The sequence below is a fragment of the Natator depressus genome, chromosome 26 (assembly GCF_965152275.1).
Source record: "Natator depressus isolate rNatDep1 chromosome 26, rNatDep2.hap1, whole genome shotgun sequence".
In the NCBI taxonomy this organism is placed as follows: domain Eukaryota; kingdom Metazoa; phylum Chordata; order Testudines; family Cheloniidae; genus Natator; species Natator depressus.
The window spans coordinates 2125969-2146679 of NC_134259.1; the positions used below are offsets into that span (position 1 = coordinate 2125969).

The window sequence follows — 20711 nt, forward strand, 5'->3', positions numbered from 1 at the left end:
TTACAGCTGCTGTTGGTCTCTGCAAGTCAAACCTTAACTTACATCAGGTGAGCACAGTTCTAGTGAATAGCCCCTGCAGTATGCATTTAAACTCAGCTGCCCAGTTCTTGGGACTAAGTGGAAGTGCACTCTGACTCACTCCTACAATGCCTGGAGAAAGGGGGGTCAAGCTAAGCGCACATCACATATGCTACTCCAGCTAAGGAGGTTTGTTAAGTCTTTAGCCATAAAACAGACAAAAGCTGTAACAAGCTTGGGGAAAAGGTTTATTTTAAACTGGTTGCCAGTTAATATAAAAATCACAATCTCTCCCCCATAACTTTAGTTTTGGTACAACAAGATCCCTTTGTATGGAAGCTGTTTACAGTTTTAAAAATCCTTAACACAGTTTAGTATAAGCATCTGTGTTGAAGGTATTTGGCTACAACTGCTCAATTGAAATGTATGATGAAGCAGGGCTGTATGGCTATTGCCCACTCCTGGTGCAGTGACTAATCTGGATATTAAATGCAGTTGTGATACAATCAAATACTCACTCCAGTAACTTGTTAAAAATACAGTTAGCTGAAAACTCCAGAAGACACCACTGAGTAGCACAATACATGTAACGTGGCAGAGGTTGGGTTTTCAAAATATAGCGTACACCTACCACCACCAATAACCCAAGCCCTCTATAAATACCTGCCAGTTAGGTAGCAGCTGAGCCTGGTTCATCCTTTACAAAGTAGTGATGTTGCAATTGTCTAGAAATAAACCATGTCTGTCCAGTGTTTAAGAAATCTGTGTATACAGCATCTCCTCTAGGGCTCCCACGGTGGGCTTCGTCTTCCATCAACTTCGGTCTCCACATGATACAGGACATCTGCCAATGTGTGCTCTACAACAGCACCCCAGCCCATGTCACTCAGCTGTCAGGAAGGGGAAGAGACGAGATTACAGCAGCCCTGCTTTAATTACTTGGGGTGCAGGGCACAGCTTAGCACTGTGCTGTTTTCTATCACTTCTCTGATGGGTTAACTTCAGTATAAAGACACCTTACTTCTGTCACACAACTCTTTGTGTATATAGCAATGGGCATAACTGCCTTCAAAGAACGCTTTCTGCTAAATATACCCTATGGAAAAGGCAATAATCCTTAAACTACCAGTGTCTTACACTAAGCAATGAAATCCACATCCAGGGCTTTCACCCACTCTAATCTAGCTCATCCCTCTATTTTAATACCTGTTAAGAGTTCTTTAGACCAATTCCTTAAGATTTATTGGAAAAAGCACTTAAATCCCCCACCACACAATAAGGTTGGCAAGCGTACACTCTTTTCAGAGTAGAGAGCTGGTGGACAAAGGAAAGTTCAAGGAATACCTGATGCAATACCTTCCATTTGTGACCGGGGTCACACTTTCACCGATGGAACACTGGCGTTGACATGCTCTCTGAAGCAAAATGCTGCTTTCTACCTTCCCCAATATTTTTAGATGCAACCTTAACATTTGAAGACATTGGTCTGATCCAGTCTGGCAATTCCTAGGGCAGTTTAGTCTAGATGCTTCAATATAAGGGACTGGAGGCAGATGTGGGATAATGTGACCATGTTTTTTGAAAGATATACTCCAGTTCAAAAAGGAAGTAATTCATGTTAATCAAGTAAATGTCCAAATCCCTCTTTGGATTTTTCTAACTTGCTCTCAATAGAGTCAGAAGTAGGAGCCTGCAATACAGGGTAATGGGAAAAATTTTAGATTTTTTTCCCCTAATTTTTACTTCCAGTAAATATATTGGAGGTGAAGAGTGCCTTGTTTTAGGAACTGCACTTCGAGCACATAGTCTAAGGTTGCACATGTAAACTACAGGGAAATAATTAGCAGGATCCATCAAGTACCTCAAACTAAGATGGTGCTTTTGGACTTTTAAAACCTAGTGTATTTTTCCCCTCAACAAAATGTTGCTCAAATACACACCTTGGTAATGTAGCTGTCCTAATGAAGTTAGCAGAAAGTTACCATTAATGCCCCCTTGCCACCCTCCAAAAGAGAGCCAGGTGACAACTGAGTGGTCCACTCATAATCTTGAGCTCTCTTGCTGACAGAATGGAGGTACAAAAGTTGAATTTAAACCCTATACCATGTTAACAGCACAAGAAAAAGCAGATGTAGTTATGAATTAGTACTTACAGGACGGTAAGTGATATCTCTTGGAGGGTATTTGAAGTACGGTCCAAAGTTTACTGAAACCTGTGACAGGGAGATAGATCTATTTAGCATCAGATGGATGTGCACAACAGGAAGCAAAGTAATACTAAAAAACAGGTAGCCAGGGAAATTGCTCACTCAGCATTTAACAGGCTGGGCGGTTTTAGGTGACATGGAAAGCTAGGATCTCACTCACCACAGGTAAATGCTTTGCCTCAGCTTTATGGAGATTAGCGATGCAACAGAACTAAAGTTAAGAGCAGCTTCAAGTGGAGTCTTTTTATACATCTACTTGCAGCCCACAGTAGGCAAATGAGCTATTGCAAGAGTGCTCTGAAAGCACTAGGCCCACATTACTGGAATAATCTTAGTTCTGTTTGACCCCTCCCCGAATGCACGTTCAGATGGTACACTGGTATAAGTGGGGACCCTTTTTGTTGTGTTTGCACATTGCCTAGTTCAATGCGGTTCTGCTCCACAACTGGACTTCCTACGCACTACTTCAAACACAAATAATACACTTTCTGCCCCCCGAGCACCGCAAGCTGTACCTTTGCCTCAGTATGTACCTACCGTGCAGCCCTTATACAAAGAAATGGCCGGGAAATAAACACCTTCAAAAATCTCTTTAAAGGCAACTCCTTGGCTGACACCATTTTTATAGAAGATTATCTGCAAAACGGAAACAGTAACGGAATCAAGAGGTGTTCATGCTTTACTGACTAGCCCTACGTTATTTGTAGCCGCCCTCCCCCAATTTGTTGTCTTATGCATTTAGGCTTTATGCTCTGTTAGCAACTCTCTCTTTGCTTCATTTTGCAAGATGCCTTGTCCATTTGTGACTGAAAAATAAGTCAGTCTAAAGTCTTGCATTCCACAAAACATAACTAGCTGCAGTGTTATTACAGGTCAAAGAAGGTGTAACCCAAGCTGCATTGCTTGCTTATTCAAGTCTGTGTAAGCCTAACAGAGACCATCCAACTTGACATCTTTGTAAAACTGTGTGATAAGATTCAAATAAATGAACACCAAGAATCTTAAGTGAAAATCTGCCAAGGACTGTACAGTGAACCTGTTCAAGAGATTGGTGGTGCTCTATGGATTTCTAAAGTGTCTGGACTCAAGTTTCCACCCCACTCCAGACATCCAACTTACTTGGCTTCCAGGAGTTTGCTTTAGGCTCTTCTCTGCTTTATCCACAAAGTCCTTCTCTTCAAAATACAAGTAACTTTTGAACTTGATCAAAGCCTAAAAAAGGTAAGCAACAGATCCAGGTCTGCAAGACATTCACACCATTACTTTTAGTAATATTCTAGTTAATGGTAGACAGATGCGATAGGACTGGTTTAGTACACAAGCCCCTGGCAACTGGAGACCCAGATATAACAAATGTCAGGTCACCAATGACGCTCCATTAAGTATGGAATAAGAATTCTGAACTAGTCCCCTTGGCAGCATTTCTGTAGATTGGCACATTCATGGAACATTGATGTGCCTTACTGAATAACTGGGAGGTAGTCAAGTTCATCTGACCCTCGCTTGTAGCATCTGGAATTGAGGTAAGGACTGTTGTAAGGCATTTGGGGCTTTTAAGACTAGTCCTCTAGACCTTCACACCATGCTACTTCCTTAGTCAGTGGTAAGAGTTAACATGTCATTATTTGCCTCCCATTCAGTTAGAGGGACGCTGGTTCATCATAGAGCCTGGGCAACTGCAAGACTGAGGTTTGGACAAGCCCCATTTTCCACGGTGGGTTACTGCATATTCAAGTGTCGGGCCCCGTTTAGCATAGCCAAGGTCTGGTATAGTTAAACAAATTGAGACCAGCTAGGCACAGCCTAGAGGAATCCAGCTTACCTTATCTTTATAGGTATCAGGCAGTGACTTTGCGGTCTCTGTGTCTTCAGGAAGACTGATATAAAAACCCAGTACATCTCCTTGCCCATAGCCAGCTGAATAGTGTTTGCCTATGGACTGATGAAACTTTGTTCCCTTCTTGCTGCGCCAGGAGTAACTGAACTTGTCATAGCCTAGGGGAGCCTGAAGGTTCCCTGTAGAAAACCAGAGGTCAGCCCTGGAAGCACCAGACCCTTTTCTTCAGGACCTTGCATGAAAGTAACTGTTTCTACAAGCAGCTCGGGTTACCAGGCACTAACATCTAATTGTACGAGACATTTTTTCCATCCAGGCTACATATTTCTATGGGTTTCAGTGCAAAGTTTTCCACTTAATACTGAAAATATTTACTTCATAAATATTCATGACACACTTGCTGTTGGCTCTTAAAACTATGGCACGGACTGTTGAACTGGGCTAGAAGGAGTTAATAAATCCTAAATGATTAGCGAGGCCCAGCAAGCAACAGTGAAGCCAAGAATCTGCAGGACTAATCTGTACTCAAGCAGAAAACTGGGTGCTCGGGCACTATGACTCACTACACAATATTGCAAAGGGTTTGCAGCAGCCCTGCTCCAATCACATTCTCAGAAAAATACACTTAAGGGTTCTAGCACTTCCGTAACCAATCAACATAGATTTCCTCTCTCGTTAGTACTTGGACTTATTGTTCAGGGGTCTGAGCTACTCAAAATGCAGGAAATGAAAACAGGAGCAGGAAGCTTTGCTTTGTTAAGGGGTCTTCAGCAATTACTTTACCTAGTGGCTGCGACCAGCCAAGTCTGGCAGCTGTGTCTGGAGGCATCTCATCCACAGATATCTCAAAGTACCAGTCTCCCTTCCGCACCCCATGCGAGGCTCGTACCATAGAGTATCCTTTCTCTCCAATAACGGTCAGTCTGTCATCGGAGATCTTTAGCTGAGGTGCTACAGTAGTTAGAAAGACAGATGCGATTTGTGATTAACAAGCGGGTGAGTGAACCGATCAAAGGTTGCGAAGCTCAGTTTAACATCCATGTCTGTTTCCTAGCACAATTATGTCTTGAAGCTTTACTAAACAAGACAGTGAGGTTACAGAGAAGATCCCTCATGTGGGGAGCTGGCTATCCAGCTTACCTCGGTCATGCAATGCTAGGAGGACTCGTTCATATAGGCATGCTCTGTAGAGATCTCCAGGAATAGGTTTTCCTGCCCAGCAGTCTAGCTCCAGTTTCTCTGGATCAGGCGCATGGGGGTCAGGCTCAGCCAGAATGTAACGATATCCATCTTTATTAAAGGGGTGCTCCAGAGGGTAACCGTGAGGTGGCAGGCGCTGAGCAGAAAACAAGGGGTCACTGGAAGAAGCACAAGGAAAAATGTTAGCATTGACTTCAGCATAATTGCCAGGAACCACACACCCACACGAACAACATTCTAACAATTTCCTTAAGCAAAGCCACCCTTCAAATACTTTCCCCTTCACTGCCTTTTACAGACATGCAGATGACTACAGCATCCCACTGGTGATGAGCTTAAGTGGTGCTCAAAGTGACAGTTTCTAAACCAGGTGGGCATATATTCATATACAGGAAGTTTGTATTATATGATGGTCTATATCTTAGTGTGAGGACAGATTATATCAAAATGTTAGTTTGAATGATGGGAGATTAAAGTTTATAACAAGGTTGCACCCTCTTAATTTCCAAACAGCATGTGCAGAACTGCGTCAAAGATGGGAAGCACTTATTCTGTCATTAAGACAGACCATCCTCACAACCCTGGCTGATACAAGAGTGTTCCCTATATTTTCCTGTACTTTGTCCGTCTTCCACTGTTAAGTTATTTCACTTAGCCTGTGTCTTTCTATTTACCTTCTGGTTTTCTTGGCTGTTCCTGTGGTCCCTCCATCTTGCTGTTTGCGTTTTGCTCCTCTTCCTTTCCCACTACCTCCTGCTGGAATGCCCCCTTTGGAGAGAAATTACCACAAATCCACATCAGCTAGTGCTTTATATGCAACGGTTGGTGATAGAAGGAATCTGTGAGTGCAGAAACTCCATATGTGTCACTATCAAATGGCTTCATTAAACAAAAAACATTCAACTTCTATATAGAAGTTTGACATTGACACCATTCAGAGAAAACTAATCTAGCAAAAGAAAATTTATCTTCAGTCTCTAATCAGTTTTAAGAGAAACATGTGGATAATAAAGTCAGTTTATCAAAACGCATTTAACAGGAGGAAACTCAACAATTTTATTATGTGAATTACAAATCTTTACTTGCCCATAGTTTTCTTTTCAAATGGTATCATTTGTATATTTAATTTGAGAGCAAATGTTGACACACTTTCATGGAAGTTCCAAACACACAAGGACAACAACGGATTTAATTTGTTTTTGCAGAAGTAACTGCGCTCCCAAAGTTGACTTTTTTCCCATTTTAAGCAGACTGTCAGTTGTCTCAATGATTTACAATATGCCTGCAATACACTTTGACACACAATATCTGCTTCAGCAGTAAGCACTTAACGTTAAGTTCAATATAGAAAATGAAATACACCAAAATGGGGAAAATAAAAAGCAATAAAAGGTGTTTCTCTGCAGTGTTTCCAAAATTGTTATTGTTTGCAATGTAAATATTAAGAGCAAAGCATTTCATGTTAATATTAATGTCTTCAACACTAGTTTCATCAAACTGCAGGGTAAGACAAAACATTGAACATCTAACACCAGAATCATGCCAAATAGTGTCTAACTCCTTTAATGTATTTGATAAACGAAATTACTTTGAACCTGTATTGAATAAATCACATCCTCTGAGGAAAAATATAGCTTACTTACATTACAGACCTAAAAATGAAAGAATACACAATTTTGCTCTACTGCAGTGAAACACGTTTAACAACTGCGTAGTGTACTGTAAAAAGTAGCAAGCTTTTAAATTATCAGCATACCTGTTGCAGTGTAAGGGATTGAGATCTTTGAGGGATATCATATTCTGCACAAACATGAACTGATCTGAACTGCACTTGTTTGTAGCTATACTGCAGACTACTAACACCTTAGTTTGTCATAGTAGGTTTATAAATCGCAAAACTAAAGCTACCCCAGCATGTCTGAATTTTACCTGACCAATAGCACAGTGTAAATTTTGTGCTTGTGTTTAATACACCAATTCTTCAGAAGCCAGTTATTACATTCTGACCTTGAGTTTGGTATCAAATCGAAATTGAATCCTACACGAGAGAACAAATTAAAGTGAAAGAGACACTTTATATCAGTCATGTGAGGCAGAATATGACAATTTAAAAGCTTCTAACTGCTAAACATTAAAAACTGGAATTACAGTTTCATATTAAAAATATTACTGCAATCATTTTTAGGACACGCTTTAGATTTTTAATTCACTTTAGCTTCTAAGACAATTGAGCAGAAAGCTTTTCCAAACCACAACAATACTTAAGTTTTAGAAGCTGAAAGGTAAATATTCACCTCCCAAAGAGGCTCCACCTGTAGGGACAGAAGTGGCACCATGTATTTCTCAAATTTTAATAACTAAAGTAAAACATCACCAGTGCATGAAATGGAGACAATATACACTTTAGAGATCTGCAGTGATGGACAGGTGCACAATTTCTTTTTTTTTTTGGTTTAAAAAGAGAACCACCTCAGGCTGGGCACTAGACAACGCACGTAGAGTTACTGAGAAAGGGTTTAACACCGTGCACAACCAGCAGGTTTTTGGTGGCTAGTTTATATTAGGCAACAGTAAAAAGTTTGCCTCACACACGAATGCTATGTCTACACTTTGAGCTAGGGGAGTGACTCCCAGCTTGCACAGACATTCTCACGCCAACTGGAGGAGAGCTAGCATGGGTATAAATAGTTGTGCAGCCGTGGCAACATGGGATGCAGCGGTAGAATACAGACCCACCTGAGCCATGCTGCCACAGGCACAAGTACATGTTGGCAAGCGGGCGATCACTCCTCTAGCTCATAGTATGGACAGAGCCGAAGAGATTACTCCATCGGCATGGTCATTCCACTAAGAGGGAGAACACTAAGCTGCAAGTGACCATTACATGGAAATGTATAATGGAATAAAGCTTCCCAAGTGCTCCTGAAATCTCAGAATGAGGAAAATGGGAAGTTTGTGGGATAATGTTCTGTCACAATTAAACACCAACATTTTGGGGTTGGACAGGGAAAGAGGGAGGCACACTTTGTTTTCAGTGATGATATCAGGTTTTAAAACAGCTCTCTTACAAGCACATGTGTACTACTATGGTATGACCAGCTGTCTAAAAGTGTGATCATCTTACACATCTGTGATCGGGTAAAGACTAATTGATATCACGACAGAAAAACAACACAGATTTAAGTTGGCTCAATAAATTCTGGAAATAGCAGTTACAAGACTATTTACATACAGGCTAGTAGGTGTTTAATTTTTATTAAGCTGTAAACGTTAAAGTTAATATAATCAAGGGTGTGTTCAGCTGTAGGACTTTAAGAAATGTGAAATATTCCCAAATATTCAGCACATTTTCTTTTAGTAAAATTAAAGAACTTGCCATTTAAGCTTCCACTAGCAGATACAGCATTGCTCTGCTTCTGGTTATCGTATGCTGGACCAATATTAGCAAGGTCCTGAAAAAGAAAAACTCAGTTTAACAATATTACAGATTTATGGGCAGGTTGGTACTTACCACTCGTTCTGAGAGCATGTGTCTGGTTCAAATTCTGAGCAAGAAGTTTTTGCTCTTCAGGATTTCTGAGAACTGAAGTGCTACTGAAACTTTAGCAGCATGGCATAAAACAAGTTCAGAGCAGAAGTCTTGCATCTTATACCTTGGGATGATTATGTTTTTTCTAGTTTTATGAAAAGGACCCAAACTACACAGCCACAGCCGCCTGTGGGTCAAGCTCTTGCCATTTTTATTTGTGCTAAGAAACTGTCACATAGCATCAGGAAGTTACCAGTCTCTGGGATTGTGTACCACATATCTCATATAAACAGCTAGGCATAAGTTAGTAGAGATTTTAAGCCTTCCTATATCCTAGAGACATGCTGGCTGAGGGACAAGCCTTTTAAAAACAGAGGCAAGATTCCTGCATGCATTTTGAATGAATCACAACAAAAAGAATGAGGAAAACAACAGGACAGTCTCCATTGCTAAAGGCAGGAGATTATATCATAATGTTACCAGAACGGCATTAAGAAAGGGTATTTTTGATGCCATCAGAGAGTTCAACAAGGGCCATAAAAACAGAGATACCTTTTAAAAGCCCTTGCACACACTAGAAAATAAAGCATTAGCACCCAACAATAGTAGACTATCACGCATCCTTTCCGGAATTATTGCCAAATCATGTAATTGAGCCTGGCCAGGCAGCTGGTGGGTGGAACTCCCAACGTTCCCATATTCTTTCCACTTGAATGTTCCTCCAGCAGAGTTGGAACAGCAGCACAGCACAACTGCACAGAATGTGCTAAAGAGGACAAACAATTGGAATTTGTATCAGAAAAGTTAACTAGGTCCCTGGGATTAAATTCCTGGTGGGACTCCAGTTTCTTGTTGTAAATACATTCTCAAACAGCAGGCTACATGTATACATTCCAAATGTGTGTACTTACATGTGCCTTTTTACATTTATAAACACACCTTTCATTCAATGCACATTCACGTACCACAATCTCTGGCAATGCAATACGAAGTCCTAATGCTTAAATGCTCTTAATATTAGTTAAACGAGAATCATGGTGCAGAAGGGAGAACTTTCTCCCTCCCTCAATCACGTACCTGATCTAGTAGCCCAAACTTTGGATAATCGTCCTCTGGATCTTTACTACCTGGGTCTGGATGCTCTTTCACCAAGAACACATCCCTTTCTTTACACTGAAATATGGGAGTTAAAAACACCTTCAGAAGACAAGTCATGCCCAAGAATAACTGTGTAAAATTTACAGTAGATACACACCACAAAGTAAGAAGTCACAGGGACAGTATTAATGTCTGGACTATTTTTCTAGTTCAATTCTGATTATTATCAAATAAGACTATCAAAAAGCAGCTCAGTCATTAACAAAGATCCTCTGCAAATTTAAACTTTTAGTTACTTACCATTGTTTTTACAATGTTATTTGGCCAAGTCATTTTTCCAGGTCTCTGTCTAGTTGTCATACACTCCCAGTACTTGTCAATAAATGGTATAATATCCTATTTTAAAAAAAAAGGTAATAAAATGAGGCCTTAAAACAGTTATATGATAAGAGTTAAAATTACTCTATTAAGCCAACATATCTTTCAACTCCAGATCATACACATTATAACTGACCTATCAGAGCTGGTGAAACTGACAGTTCATACAGTCAATTTTTGTTTGAACTTGTGGATCTAGGCAATTCCCTTTTTGTCAAGTCATAACTCACGTTCAGGTGTAACTGTCTAATTATATCTGTACCTTGTCTTTTGAGAACATAGTTTTTGGGTGCTCATCTTGTGTCCTTGACTGCCACGTCAAGTTGGCCAGAGCACTAAGGCACATTTCCTTCAGATCTTAAAAACAAAACAAAAATATACCAAAACCACAGTTACATTCTTGATGAAGGTCAAGTGTATTTATATATAACCATAAGGTTGGTAAATACTAAGAACACAGCAGATCTAATCTTAGATGAACTTCCATTAGTTGGCCTCACATCTACAATATACTGAGTTTTGGAAATGTGGGTGCTAAAGCGAGTTATGTGCTCATAAACAAAAGGAACCTGGGCTGAAGGCAAGAATTCTACCAGCCTAAGAAATTCATTTGCACAATGGCATCCTCCAGGTCTAGAGAAGTCAGCTCTCCAGCAGATTGTATTGCAATCAGCACCGCAAATCCTCACCAGACCCACAGACAGACTTTAATCAGCTACAGGACAAAGGTCACGCAGGACCATTCCATCCCCAACAAAGATTCAAAGAGGGGAAGAAAATCAAGCTTTTGCAGTGAGTGTTTGTTTTTACTTACTTGCTTGTTTTCTTAGAAAGTATGTGTTCCCACTGTGATGGCAGACATTGCAATGGAAACTGTAGTTGGTCATGAAAGGCAGACATGATCTGTGAAACAGCAAAATCATTTGACACTATCCACAGCTTTTCCATTACATCAGAAAAAGAAAATGATTACTCTCTGTCTGCATTAAAAAGGTCACCCACGCACATTCACAGATGTTTTCATCAGATTTGGTAACTCAGTGTCAGCAACAATGAAAACTATTAAATTCTGGAAAACGTGAATGTGGACTAAATGTCATTTTTCTGTTTTAAGAAGCAGTCCTGAAATTCGGCCACCAAGGTAAGCTGAAAGCAACTCAGGGGCCTTCAACAATGAACCATGGATTAGTCAAGGTACGTCTATAGCTACAGAAAACTTCCCCATAAAACACTAACCAAGCCCATTTTAAAACTAATTTTTATTTAACACACATTAAAGTTACCTTTAAAAAGAAGATTCCTTAGACACCTCAAATATCAAATTGAATTTACTTTCCATTTACAGTGTCTCTCTACCTTTTTGCTCTTCAGTCAGCAAATATAAACTAGCCAACTCTCTCCTCCCTCCCCGACCCCTTTTTTAAGTCAGTTTCACATTTGTCTCATGCAGTAGCCCAAGGCTGCAAATACTTCAAGAGAATGTCTAAATGCAAACAAAGATTTTTCATAGAACTGTAAGATAAATAATTTGTGTTATGTAAAACTGTTGTTTTATTATTGTTTACATAGCTCTCAGTGTGCTAGACTGTACACAAACAAAACAGGAAGACAAGGTCTTTTCCCCAGGGAATTTACATTCTAAATATTTCCATTTTTGTTTAAACAAAAACAAAACAAAACTTAGATTTAGCACTTCGTCTACCTGGCAGCATCTTTTCAAAATGTATTGATTTGACTGAGTTTAGGATCTGAATCTTTTAATAAAGAAAATTCTTCACTCCATCACCTTTGCAATGTAACAAAAATGTTCAGAATCTCATGTAATGCCGTACAGTAGAACCCCAGAGTTATGAACACCTCGAGAACAGTGATTGTTCATAAATCTGAAATGTTCACAACTCTCAACAAAACGTGAAGGTTGTTCTTTCAAAAGTTTACAACTGAACATTGACTTCATACAACTTTGAAACTTTCCTGCAGAAGAAAAATGCTGCTTTTAACCATCTTAAATTTAAAAGTACAGAAACAGTTTCCTTGCCTTGTCAAGTCTTTTTTTTTTTTTTTTTAAACTTTCCCTTTTTTAGTAGTTTATATTTAACACAGTATAATACAGTATTTGCTTTTTTCTTTCTGGTCTCTGCAGCCAGATTGTGTACGTCTGGTTCCAAATGAGGCGTGTGGTTGACTGGTCAGTTTGTAACTCTGATGTTCATAACTCTGAGGTTCTACTGTATGTGTTATTTTCCTTAGCTCTGCTTCACTGAGCTTTTTAACTTTTTGGAGTCTGTGAGTGCATACGGTTGTTACGTTTGCCTTAACTGGGAATTTCCTCGATTTTTAGTGATTGCACTGATACAAAAATTAGTCCTGAACAACCCTAGCTCTAAGTTAACTGTGCTTTTTGGAGGCCTCCCTCAGCTGGAATCAGAAGCATTTCACAAGTAAGTATACCATTCCTGGGTTGGAGTTTGTTCTTAAAAAACAAACCGCTATTTTACAGAGAAGTTCAACAGAATATAGAGTAAATTCTGGATACAAAAACACTATGGTGCTGGGGGGCCATAAGTACCTAGATATGAAGAGAAGAACAGTTTATATGCAGAGTACTAAATAGAGTTATTACATACGTAGTATCAATGCCAAAGGTGTCCGCTGTGAACCACTTTGTACAAATCCCGCACTGCAGCTCTATCTCCCCAAGCTGTCGCCCATTCTCTTCATCCACTGAACCCGTCTGAGTGTCCAAGACTTCAGAACTGTCCCCAGCACCTTCCTGCAATCATAACAGCGTTAACAGGTCTGGACTTGATGAAACAGAGCGCCAAGAACAATCCCATGTCAATCAAGTCACGTTTCGTCCATTACAGTCCCCTGTAGAGATTGCTAAAGTTTAAAGGATCGAAAGATTCCTCCTTATTTCTTCAAAATACCACAGGTACAACTCTGCTGTGAATGGGTCTGAACTATTGAATGGCATCAGACAACAGAGACAGCCACACAAGCTTCTCCATGGAAACAGGTGACAATTTTAGCTGTTGAATCAAGGATTGGCTTTTGCATAGGTGAGCAATATAGCATGGTAAGTTAAGGGAGGGGAGATTTAGAGGTGAATAAAAGCCAAAATGAGAAAATATCTCTCTCTGGACTCAAGGAGTACATGTTTAATTTTTCATATACAGCAATGGCTTCTAAAATGTTACTTTTTGAAATTTCAGTCTGAATTTCTTCACATTGAAAATGCTGGAACTGTGAACATTCTATCACTAGTTTGAATGCAACTGTCCCCGAGCCAATATGTAACTTTAGTCTTTCAAGACCTCTGACATTTCATACTTTGCCAGGCCACTGAGAGCTAACTAGTAACATTTTACTGGTGCCTCAGGGAAAATATTTTCCATTTTAAATTATATTTCCCCTTCTCTTGTGCTAATCATCAGAGAATAAAGGCCCATTATACTAGTAAAGACAAAAAAAGTTTTCTGCAAGCATCTTTATGACAGTTTCCTCCCAAAGCAATAGGTGAATCAGGCCACGTGTACTAAGCTTTTTTTGTTGTTATTAAGTATCAAAAGAACATTTAAAAAAACAAGTTTTAGGTTTGACCACCAGAGAAAATACATTGGGCAGGATTCTCTGCCACCAGACACTTTGTGTATCCATTTACATCTGGGCAGAGGCTGTAAGATGCTACCAAATAAGAATGCACCATACACACAGGAAATTTATGCCTGCAAACGATTGCAGGCATTTTTTATATTTTTTTGCACTGGCTCTGTCAACACTGGACTCTATAGATAGGGCCCTACCAAATTCACGGCCATGAAAAACACGTCACGGACTGTGAAATCTGATCTTTTGTGTGCTTTTACCCTATACTATACAGATTTGCTGAGGGAGACCTGCGTTTCTCAAATTGGGGTCCTGACCCAAAAGGTAGTTGCAGGACGGTCGCAGGGTTATTTCTTTTGGGGGGTGGGGAAGAGAGTCGCAGTATTGCCACCCTTACTTCTGCACTGCCTTCAGAGCAGGGTGTCCAGAGAGTGGCGGCTGTTAGCTGGGCACCCAGCTCTGAAGGCAGCACCCTGCCATCAGGGGCGCAGAAGTAAGGGTGGCGATAGCACACCATTCCACCCATACTTCTGCGCTGCTGGCTTCAGAGCTGGGCAGCCAGAGAGTGGTGGCTGCTGACTGAGGGCCCAGCTCTGCAGGCAGCAGTGCCATACCAGGCCATCCTTAGCTCTGCGCTGCTGCTGGTGGTGGCTCTGCCTTCAGAGCTGGGGTCTTGGCTAGCAGCCACTGCTCTCTGGCCGCCCAGCTCTGAAGGCAGCACCCCGCCAGCAGCAGTGCAGAAGTAAGGTTAGCAGTACCGCAACCCGCTCCTACAATAACCTTGTGACACCTCCCTCCCTGAATTCCTTTTTGGGTCAGGACCCCTACAATTACACCACCATGAAAATTTCAGATTTAAATAGCTGAAATAATGAAATGTATTATTCTTAAAATTCTATGACTGTGAAATTGACCAAAATGAACTGTGAATTTGGTAGGGCCCTATCTATAGGCAAGGCACAGGCACCTACTAAGTTCTCTATTCTTATTCTGAGCAACCACACAGAAAAATACATACAGATTTCCTTTGGTAGGCCAGGTCTTACACCAGTTGTATAACTTTACTCCCGCTTGGCATAGGTGTTAATGACTCCACAACCTGCCAGGCCTATGTCCAGCCCACGGAAATATTTTGTACTTTACATACAATTGATTCAGTTCATTCGTGGGGCAACCCCACTGCAGTTAATGAAAACACCTCAGGGATACGTCTAACGTAGCGCATCGGTGTCCCATCTGCATGGTCTGACAGGTTACACACGCAGGCTTTCTGGCACAGAGGCAGGGCAGCTGGAAGGCAGTAGTGAGCCGGATCCAGACTGCAGGGCACACACACGAGCAACGTGCCACGGGCACCACGCTGCTACGCCTGCTTTGTAACGTGCCAGTGTCTAAAGGCCCCATCAGGGATCAGACTCTCCTTGTGCCAGCAGCTGCACAGACCGAGGAAAGAATGGCCCCTGCCCCGAAGGGATTCCCCCAACCCGCTGGGGACTTGGTGCTGGCACCCCACGGCGCTGCCCTCCCAGGCCCCGCAGAGACCCAGGTCAGCAGCACTCACGTACTAGGGGATCCTTCCCATTAGAGGACTCGGTCTCCAGGCCGGCGGTGACATCGACCAGGGTGGTGTCCCCCCTGCACGGGCAGGAGAGAGAGGGTGAGAAGCCCCAGGGGTAACCGGGGGGGGCCCCCCTCCCAGGGTAACCGAGGGGCCCCCGCTCCAGGGGGTGCAGCGCCCCGCCCCCTCCCCCCGGGGTAACCGAGGGGCCCCCGCTCCGGGGGGTGGAGCGCCCCGCCCCCTCCCCCCGGGGTAACCGAGGGGCCCCCGCTCCGGGGGGTGGAGCGCCCCGCCCCCTCCCCCCGGGGTAACCGAGGGGCCCCCGCTCCGGGGGGTGCAGCGCCCCGCCCCCTCCCCCCGGGGTAACCGAGGGGCCCCCGCTCCGGGGGGTGCAGCGCCCCGCCCCCTCCCCCCGGGGTAACCGAGGGGCCCCCGCTCCGGGGGGTGCAGCGCCCCGCCCCCTCCTCCTCGGGGTAACCGGGGCCCCGCCCCCGGCCTCACCCGGTCTCGGAGTCCCCGGCGCCTTGCTCGGGGGGTCCCGGGGGGTCCCCGGCCGCGGCCTCCACAGCCGCCTCCCCCTCCTCCGGGGCCGCCGCCGCGCTTGCTCCCGCCGCCGCCATCTTCCTCCCGCGCAGTCGCGCCAAACTCACACCTGGGCTCTCGCGAGATTTCCCTCTCCCTCCCGAAAGGGGCGGTGGCAGCGCAGCGTCCCACCAGAGAGGGGCAGTGACGTCAGCGGGCCTTACCGTGACCTCACCTTGCCACACCATGACATCACCCACTGCAGCATAGTGACATCACTGTGCTGTGCCGTGCCATGCCATCACCGTGCGCCCCCACTGAGTCGCAGGATCATGCCCCCATGACGCTGATGTCATACGGCTAGGCTGTGACTTCAGCAGGCTCCCAGGAACCTAGGAAAGGCAGGAATCTGTCTACCACTGAAGATAAGCCGTTCTGCCAAAAGGCCAGCTGCTGACCTGAGATTGCTGCAACTCATCGGTTTGTCTCCATTAAAATGCATCAGTATCACTATTACTTTGTCCTGCCTTAGTTTACTTCCCCTCCATCCGCCCCAGTTGCGCCTTTCCTCAAACTAAAGCTTTTAAACTCTGAAGAAGGGATATGTCTGTCTATCCAGACCTACCCCAATGGGGCTTTGATCCTCCATTGGAGGCCTATATCAGGGGTTCTCTTTCCGAGCTCCCACAACACGCTATAACACTCCATGGTCCAGCTGTGCCACAACAACGGGTTTTCTGCATATAAAAGCCAGGGCTGGTGTTAGGGGTTATCAAATAGGGCAATTGCCCAGAGACCCACACCACAGAAATATTTTGTACTTTACATAAAATTGATTCAGTTCATTCGTGGGGCAACCCCACTGCGGTTAATGAAAACACCTCAGGGATACGTCTAACGTAGCGCATCGGTGTCTGCAAAACCCCTGCAAAACTAACTTGTTCAGGCTTCGGCTTCAACCCCAGGGGATGGGGCTGAAGCTCGGGGCCCTGAACCCCATGTGGTGGGGCTTCAGCTTTCTGCCCTGGACCTCAACAGGTCTAATGCTAGCCCTGGTTGGCAGCCCCCGTGAAACCTGCTTGTCGCCCTCCCAGGGGGCCCCCAGACTCCTGGTTGAGAACCACTAGCTTATAGGAACTACTTCAATACAGGTAAGGTTTATCTCAGATCATAATCTAAGAGAGGGAAGTGGTTCACAGATGCACTAGCCAGTATCTTGCAGTGTAAGTACTACTTCTGTTGTGACTTTCATCTTCAAAGCACTGCACAAACATTAAACTGCTTCAAACATCACAGACAATGGGGCTCTCATTGAAGTCAATGTCAATAGTCCCATTAACTTGAGAGGGACAAAGGCCTTGACCATCCCAGCATCTGTGTGAAATACTATCCCTATCTTACAGGGGGAGAAACGGAGGAATAGAGAGGCAAAGTGACTTGCCCAGGGTCACATAATGATTCACTGACAGACCCAAGAGAAGAACTCTGCTGTTCTTGGCTCCTGGTCCTGTGCCCAGATCCCCAGCCTTCACAGCCTGTTAGGAATTGCCAAAAGGAATACGAATCTTTTCTCAAAAGTTTGCAATATTTTCCACCGGAGAAGGAAAAGCCCTGTGATTGAATGAGCCTGAGACATCAAAGGAGAATTTCCAGCTGTTCAGCGAGGCCCTCTGAAGTGCTACGTGATTGGTTTAAAACATGGAACACCAAAGGACGAAATAACTGCATCAACCTTGCCATTAGCTGTACATCCACCTTTGTACCAACTGGGCAAGAGTTGGACAAATGCCTTCCCCAACTCAGTATGCACAGACCCTGTCCTACACCAGTGCCTTCTAATGACCCATCTCTATGCCCAGGTGCACTGCCTAGTGATCCTGGCTAGGTGTGTGGCCAAGTAGTGATTCATTAATATTCTATCCTATTCATGTCCTTACGCTGCACCCATCACCATGGTCTCTTCAGAATTGGTCTTATTTGGACATTTAAAACCTCCAAATGTCATGCTGAGCTAATTGACTGTGCAACCTTGCCTTCCTGTTTCTGTCAGCCTGGTCTATGCCATGTTGTCCTGCTGCCTCTTGTCCCTTTTCCGGTTGTAAAGTACTTGGGGCCTGGACTGTCCTTTTCTTTTATGTTTGGATTTTCCTCAGTAGAATGACACCCCCTACCCCAGTCATGATGGGGGCCTTGGAGTGCTACAAATGTCTAATTTACCAAAGACGAATGTCCAATTTACCAAAGAAACCAAGGTCTCCCTGGTATTAGGACCCATCTGTTCCCCTCTATTATATAGCAGTTTGGGGCTCAGACAGACAAAAAGCAGGAAGAAATAGGCCTGTACAAAAGCAAATGCTGTCTTATCATCCCATATGCTTTCTGTTATTTAGGGTCTCAGATCAGCTCTTCTATTACTTTGCTTGGTCTCTTTCTCAATTTAACAGTATCACTAAGGTACTTATCACCTTGGTATCTGAACACTGATAGCAAAGATAAGATTGATACATATAGTAACTGACAAATAGGAATGGCACAATCTGGATAAAGGTTGAGGCAAATACGCTCATTTATTAAAAGGGGAGGAAAGGATCATCTAGAGATCATCTCACCCAAATTTAGGGAAAGATTTTTAAAAATGGGTTACTCCAGTTAGACTCCTAAATCCAGACTTAGGTACCAAACTCAATTAGTGGGAGTTGACCTGTATAATCAGGTTATTTCTGTGGGTGCCCAGATATGGACTCAGGAGCTTTACTTTGGGCACCCATAATTGCAAATCTTAACCTCCTTCTCTAACTACTCTAAGGTGCCACAAGTACTCCTTTTCTTTTTGCAAATACAGACTAACACGGCTGCTACTCTGAAACTTATCATTGTCCAGTGACACCTACGTATTTCAATGATGAGAGCTGTAAGAAGCCATAAAATGAGGGCAGAGTTGTGGAGAGCAGTCCCTGCTGGGATGCTGGTGGACCCTTCCCTCTGAAGTGTAGAGCGGATGTCTCTTTCAATGGAGTGCACTAGTTCCAGTACTAAATGCTGGGCTCAGTAGGAATCACTGGGTGAAATACTATGGCTGGGGTTATGTTGGAGGCCTAGATGATTGTGAATTTGGGAAGTCACTGCAGTCTACATAAATAGTAACTAATGACAGAAGGCAAAGCAAAGGCCCACCTTGGCCAGGGAGGAAATAAAAGGGATTGTAACAATGCCCTGGAGCTGCCTTCTTGCCCTAGAGTTCTCATCCAGGGGAGCTGCTGTCCAGCCTGTCGGTGCTGAAAGTCTCTCCCTTAATTTATCACTAATGGCATCCTTCCATCTCTCTCGCCCCCAGACACTGACCAACCCCATCCTCCTCCTGCCCTTCCTTCCTCAGGCCCCTGTCCAGCTTCCTGATCTTCTCTCAGCCCCCTACCCCCTTCCCATCCATCTCCTGCATCACCACCACACTGCGGGGGTCACTGCTAGTCCAGTCGTCTCCCTCGGTCGCTCAGGGCCTGTCAACACTGCACCTGGGGAGGCCTCCAGGCCTAGGTCAGTGGTAGCAGAGCTTGTGTAGATGTTATGGCTCGGGCTGGAGTGGTGGCTCTCAAGCCTGGGGAGGGGACATCCCACATTGCCAAGCGCTGAGCCCGACAGCAGAGGTGTGGAACTCAGACAGGGAAATCCTTCTGCCTTACCCGCAGGGAATCAATTCTGGCCCATAAGAGGCTGGGAAGTTGAAGTTGCGGGTTTCAGATGTGCCAGTCTTGTGGGCTTGAGTCTCTCCAAGTCCTTCTGGCTCGAGCGCTGCAGGAGTATACACAATTCTTATCACCCACATCTCTGCTCACACCAGAAACTCTCCATCTGGGTGGGTTATTCCATTATTGTCCAAAATGGGGTTTCTTGCACCTTCCTTTGAAGTACTTGGTACCGGTGGCTGTTGGAGACAAGATGTGAGACTGAAAGGACCATTCCTATGATCCCCTCTCCGACTGAGTTCTATGCATGCACTGGGAATCGAGGTACGTTGCCTGCATCAGAGTGTAGCATTTTGCCCCAGTTGAGTTTAATATGAGTCTGTTTCCCTCAGAGCGAAAGCAGACTTTCAAGATCAGTCTGTTTGAAGTCAAAATTCTCTTGGCTTTAAATGCCTTTAAAAGCCATCAATATTTTGAACACTTCAGAAGGAAGAAACAAAAATGTTTTTTTCATTTTCCTAAGTGGCTGTGGGACCATAACTGGACTCTCTGATCCTGAGCTACAGACAGAGCAGATCCTTGACATTCTGAGCATGTGCAGAGTTGAGTGGGGAGGGGGAGAACGTGCATTTGGTACTCTGCTATGCTTCCATCTCCATCCAGAGCCATTTCAATCGGTGCTGGATCAGATACCAATCAAAATCATGTGTCAAGAAATCCGTTGCATTTTCATCCTAAAATGGCAATATGGATCATCTGTTTGAAGTAACTGATTTATAACAAACTCCTGCTAGCAAGACAAACAGGAGTGTTTAAGAGGTATCAGTCTCCCCCTTTACTGTATCTTACAGCTCCCTATGCTCTCCTGTTTGTCGCTTTTCCTGCTACAACCCTACCCCTTTGCCGGGTAAGTTACAACAGTTTACCCTCACATTAAATTCATATTCACACCAACTTACTCATGTGCAACTTACAGTACCTCTAAATTCAGTGCTATGAGCCATATACCATCATTAACATAGATCAAACTACTTCTATTTTAATACTAACTTCTAGTTTAAACAACTACTAT

General features: G+C 43.6%; 1 protein-coding gene across 2 annotated transcripts; it reads right to left on the reverse strand.

Moving 5' to 3' along the window:
- Positions 1-284: 284 nt before the first annotated feature.
- Positions 285-16090, reverse strand: ASH2L (ASH2 like, histone lysine methyltransferase complex subunit). Of its 2 annotated transcripts, XM_074940095.1 has the most exons (17): positions 15936-16090; positions 15442-15511; positions 12895-13040; positions 11082-11170; positions 10530-10624; positions 10190-10285; positions 9869-9964; positions 8639-8714; positions 7557-7574; positions 5937-6030; positions 5203-5420; positions 4846-5013; positions 4048-4241; positions 3345-3437; positions 2763-2861; positions 2172-2231; positions 285-908 (listed from the first exon to the last, which is right to left on the reverse strand). In XM_074940095.1, exons 1-17 carry the CDS (start codon positions 16052-16054, stop codon positions 801-803), a joined length of 1839 nt encoding a protein of 612 aa, XP_074796196.1. In that variant the 5' UTR covers positions 16055-16090; the 3' UTR covers positions 285-800. The 2 variants fall into 2 exon arrangements, with proteins under 2 accessions (XP_074796196.1, XP_074796197.1); XM_074940096.1 differs by lacking the exon at positions 7557-7574 and having other exon boundaries at positions 15936-16089.
- Positions 16091-20711: the final 4621 nt, after the last annotated feature.

Bases quoted from the DNA above. Each gene is read 5' to 3' on its own strand.
- ASH2L (XM_074940095.1), bottom strand. From the start codon at position 16,054: ATGGCGGCGGCGGGAGCAAGCGCGGCGGCGGCCCCGGAGGAGGGGGAG. The intron at 4,242-4,845 runs GTAAAGTAATTG...GGTTTTCTACAG, and splicing joins TGGCTGGTCGCAGCCACTAG to GGAACCTTCAGGCTCCCCTA. The intron at 2,862-3,344 runs GTAAGTTGGATG...TCCGTTTTGCAG, and splicing joins AGCAAACTCCTGGAAGCCAA to ATAATCTTCTATAAAAATGG.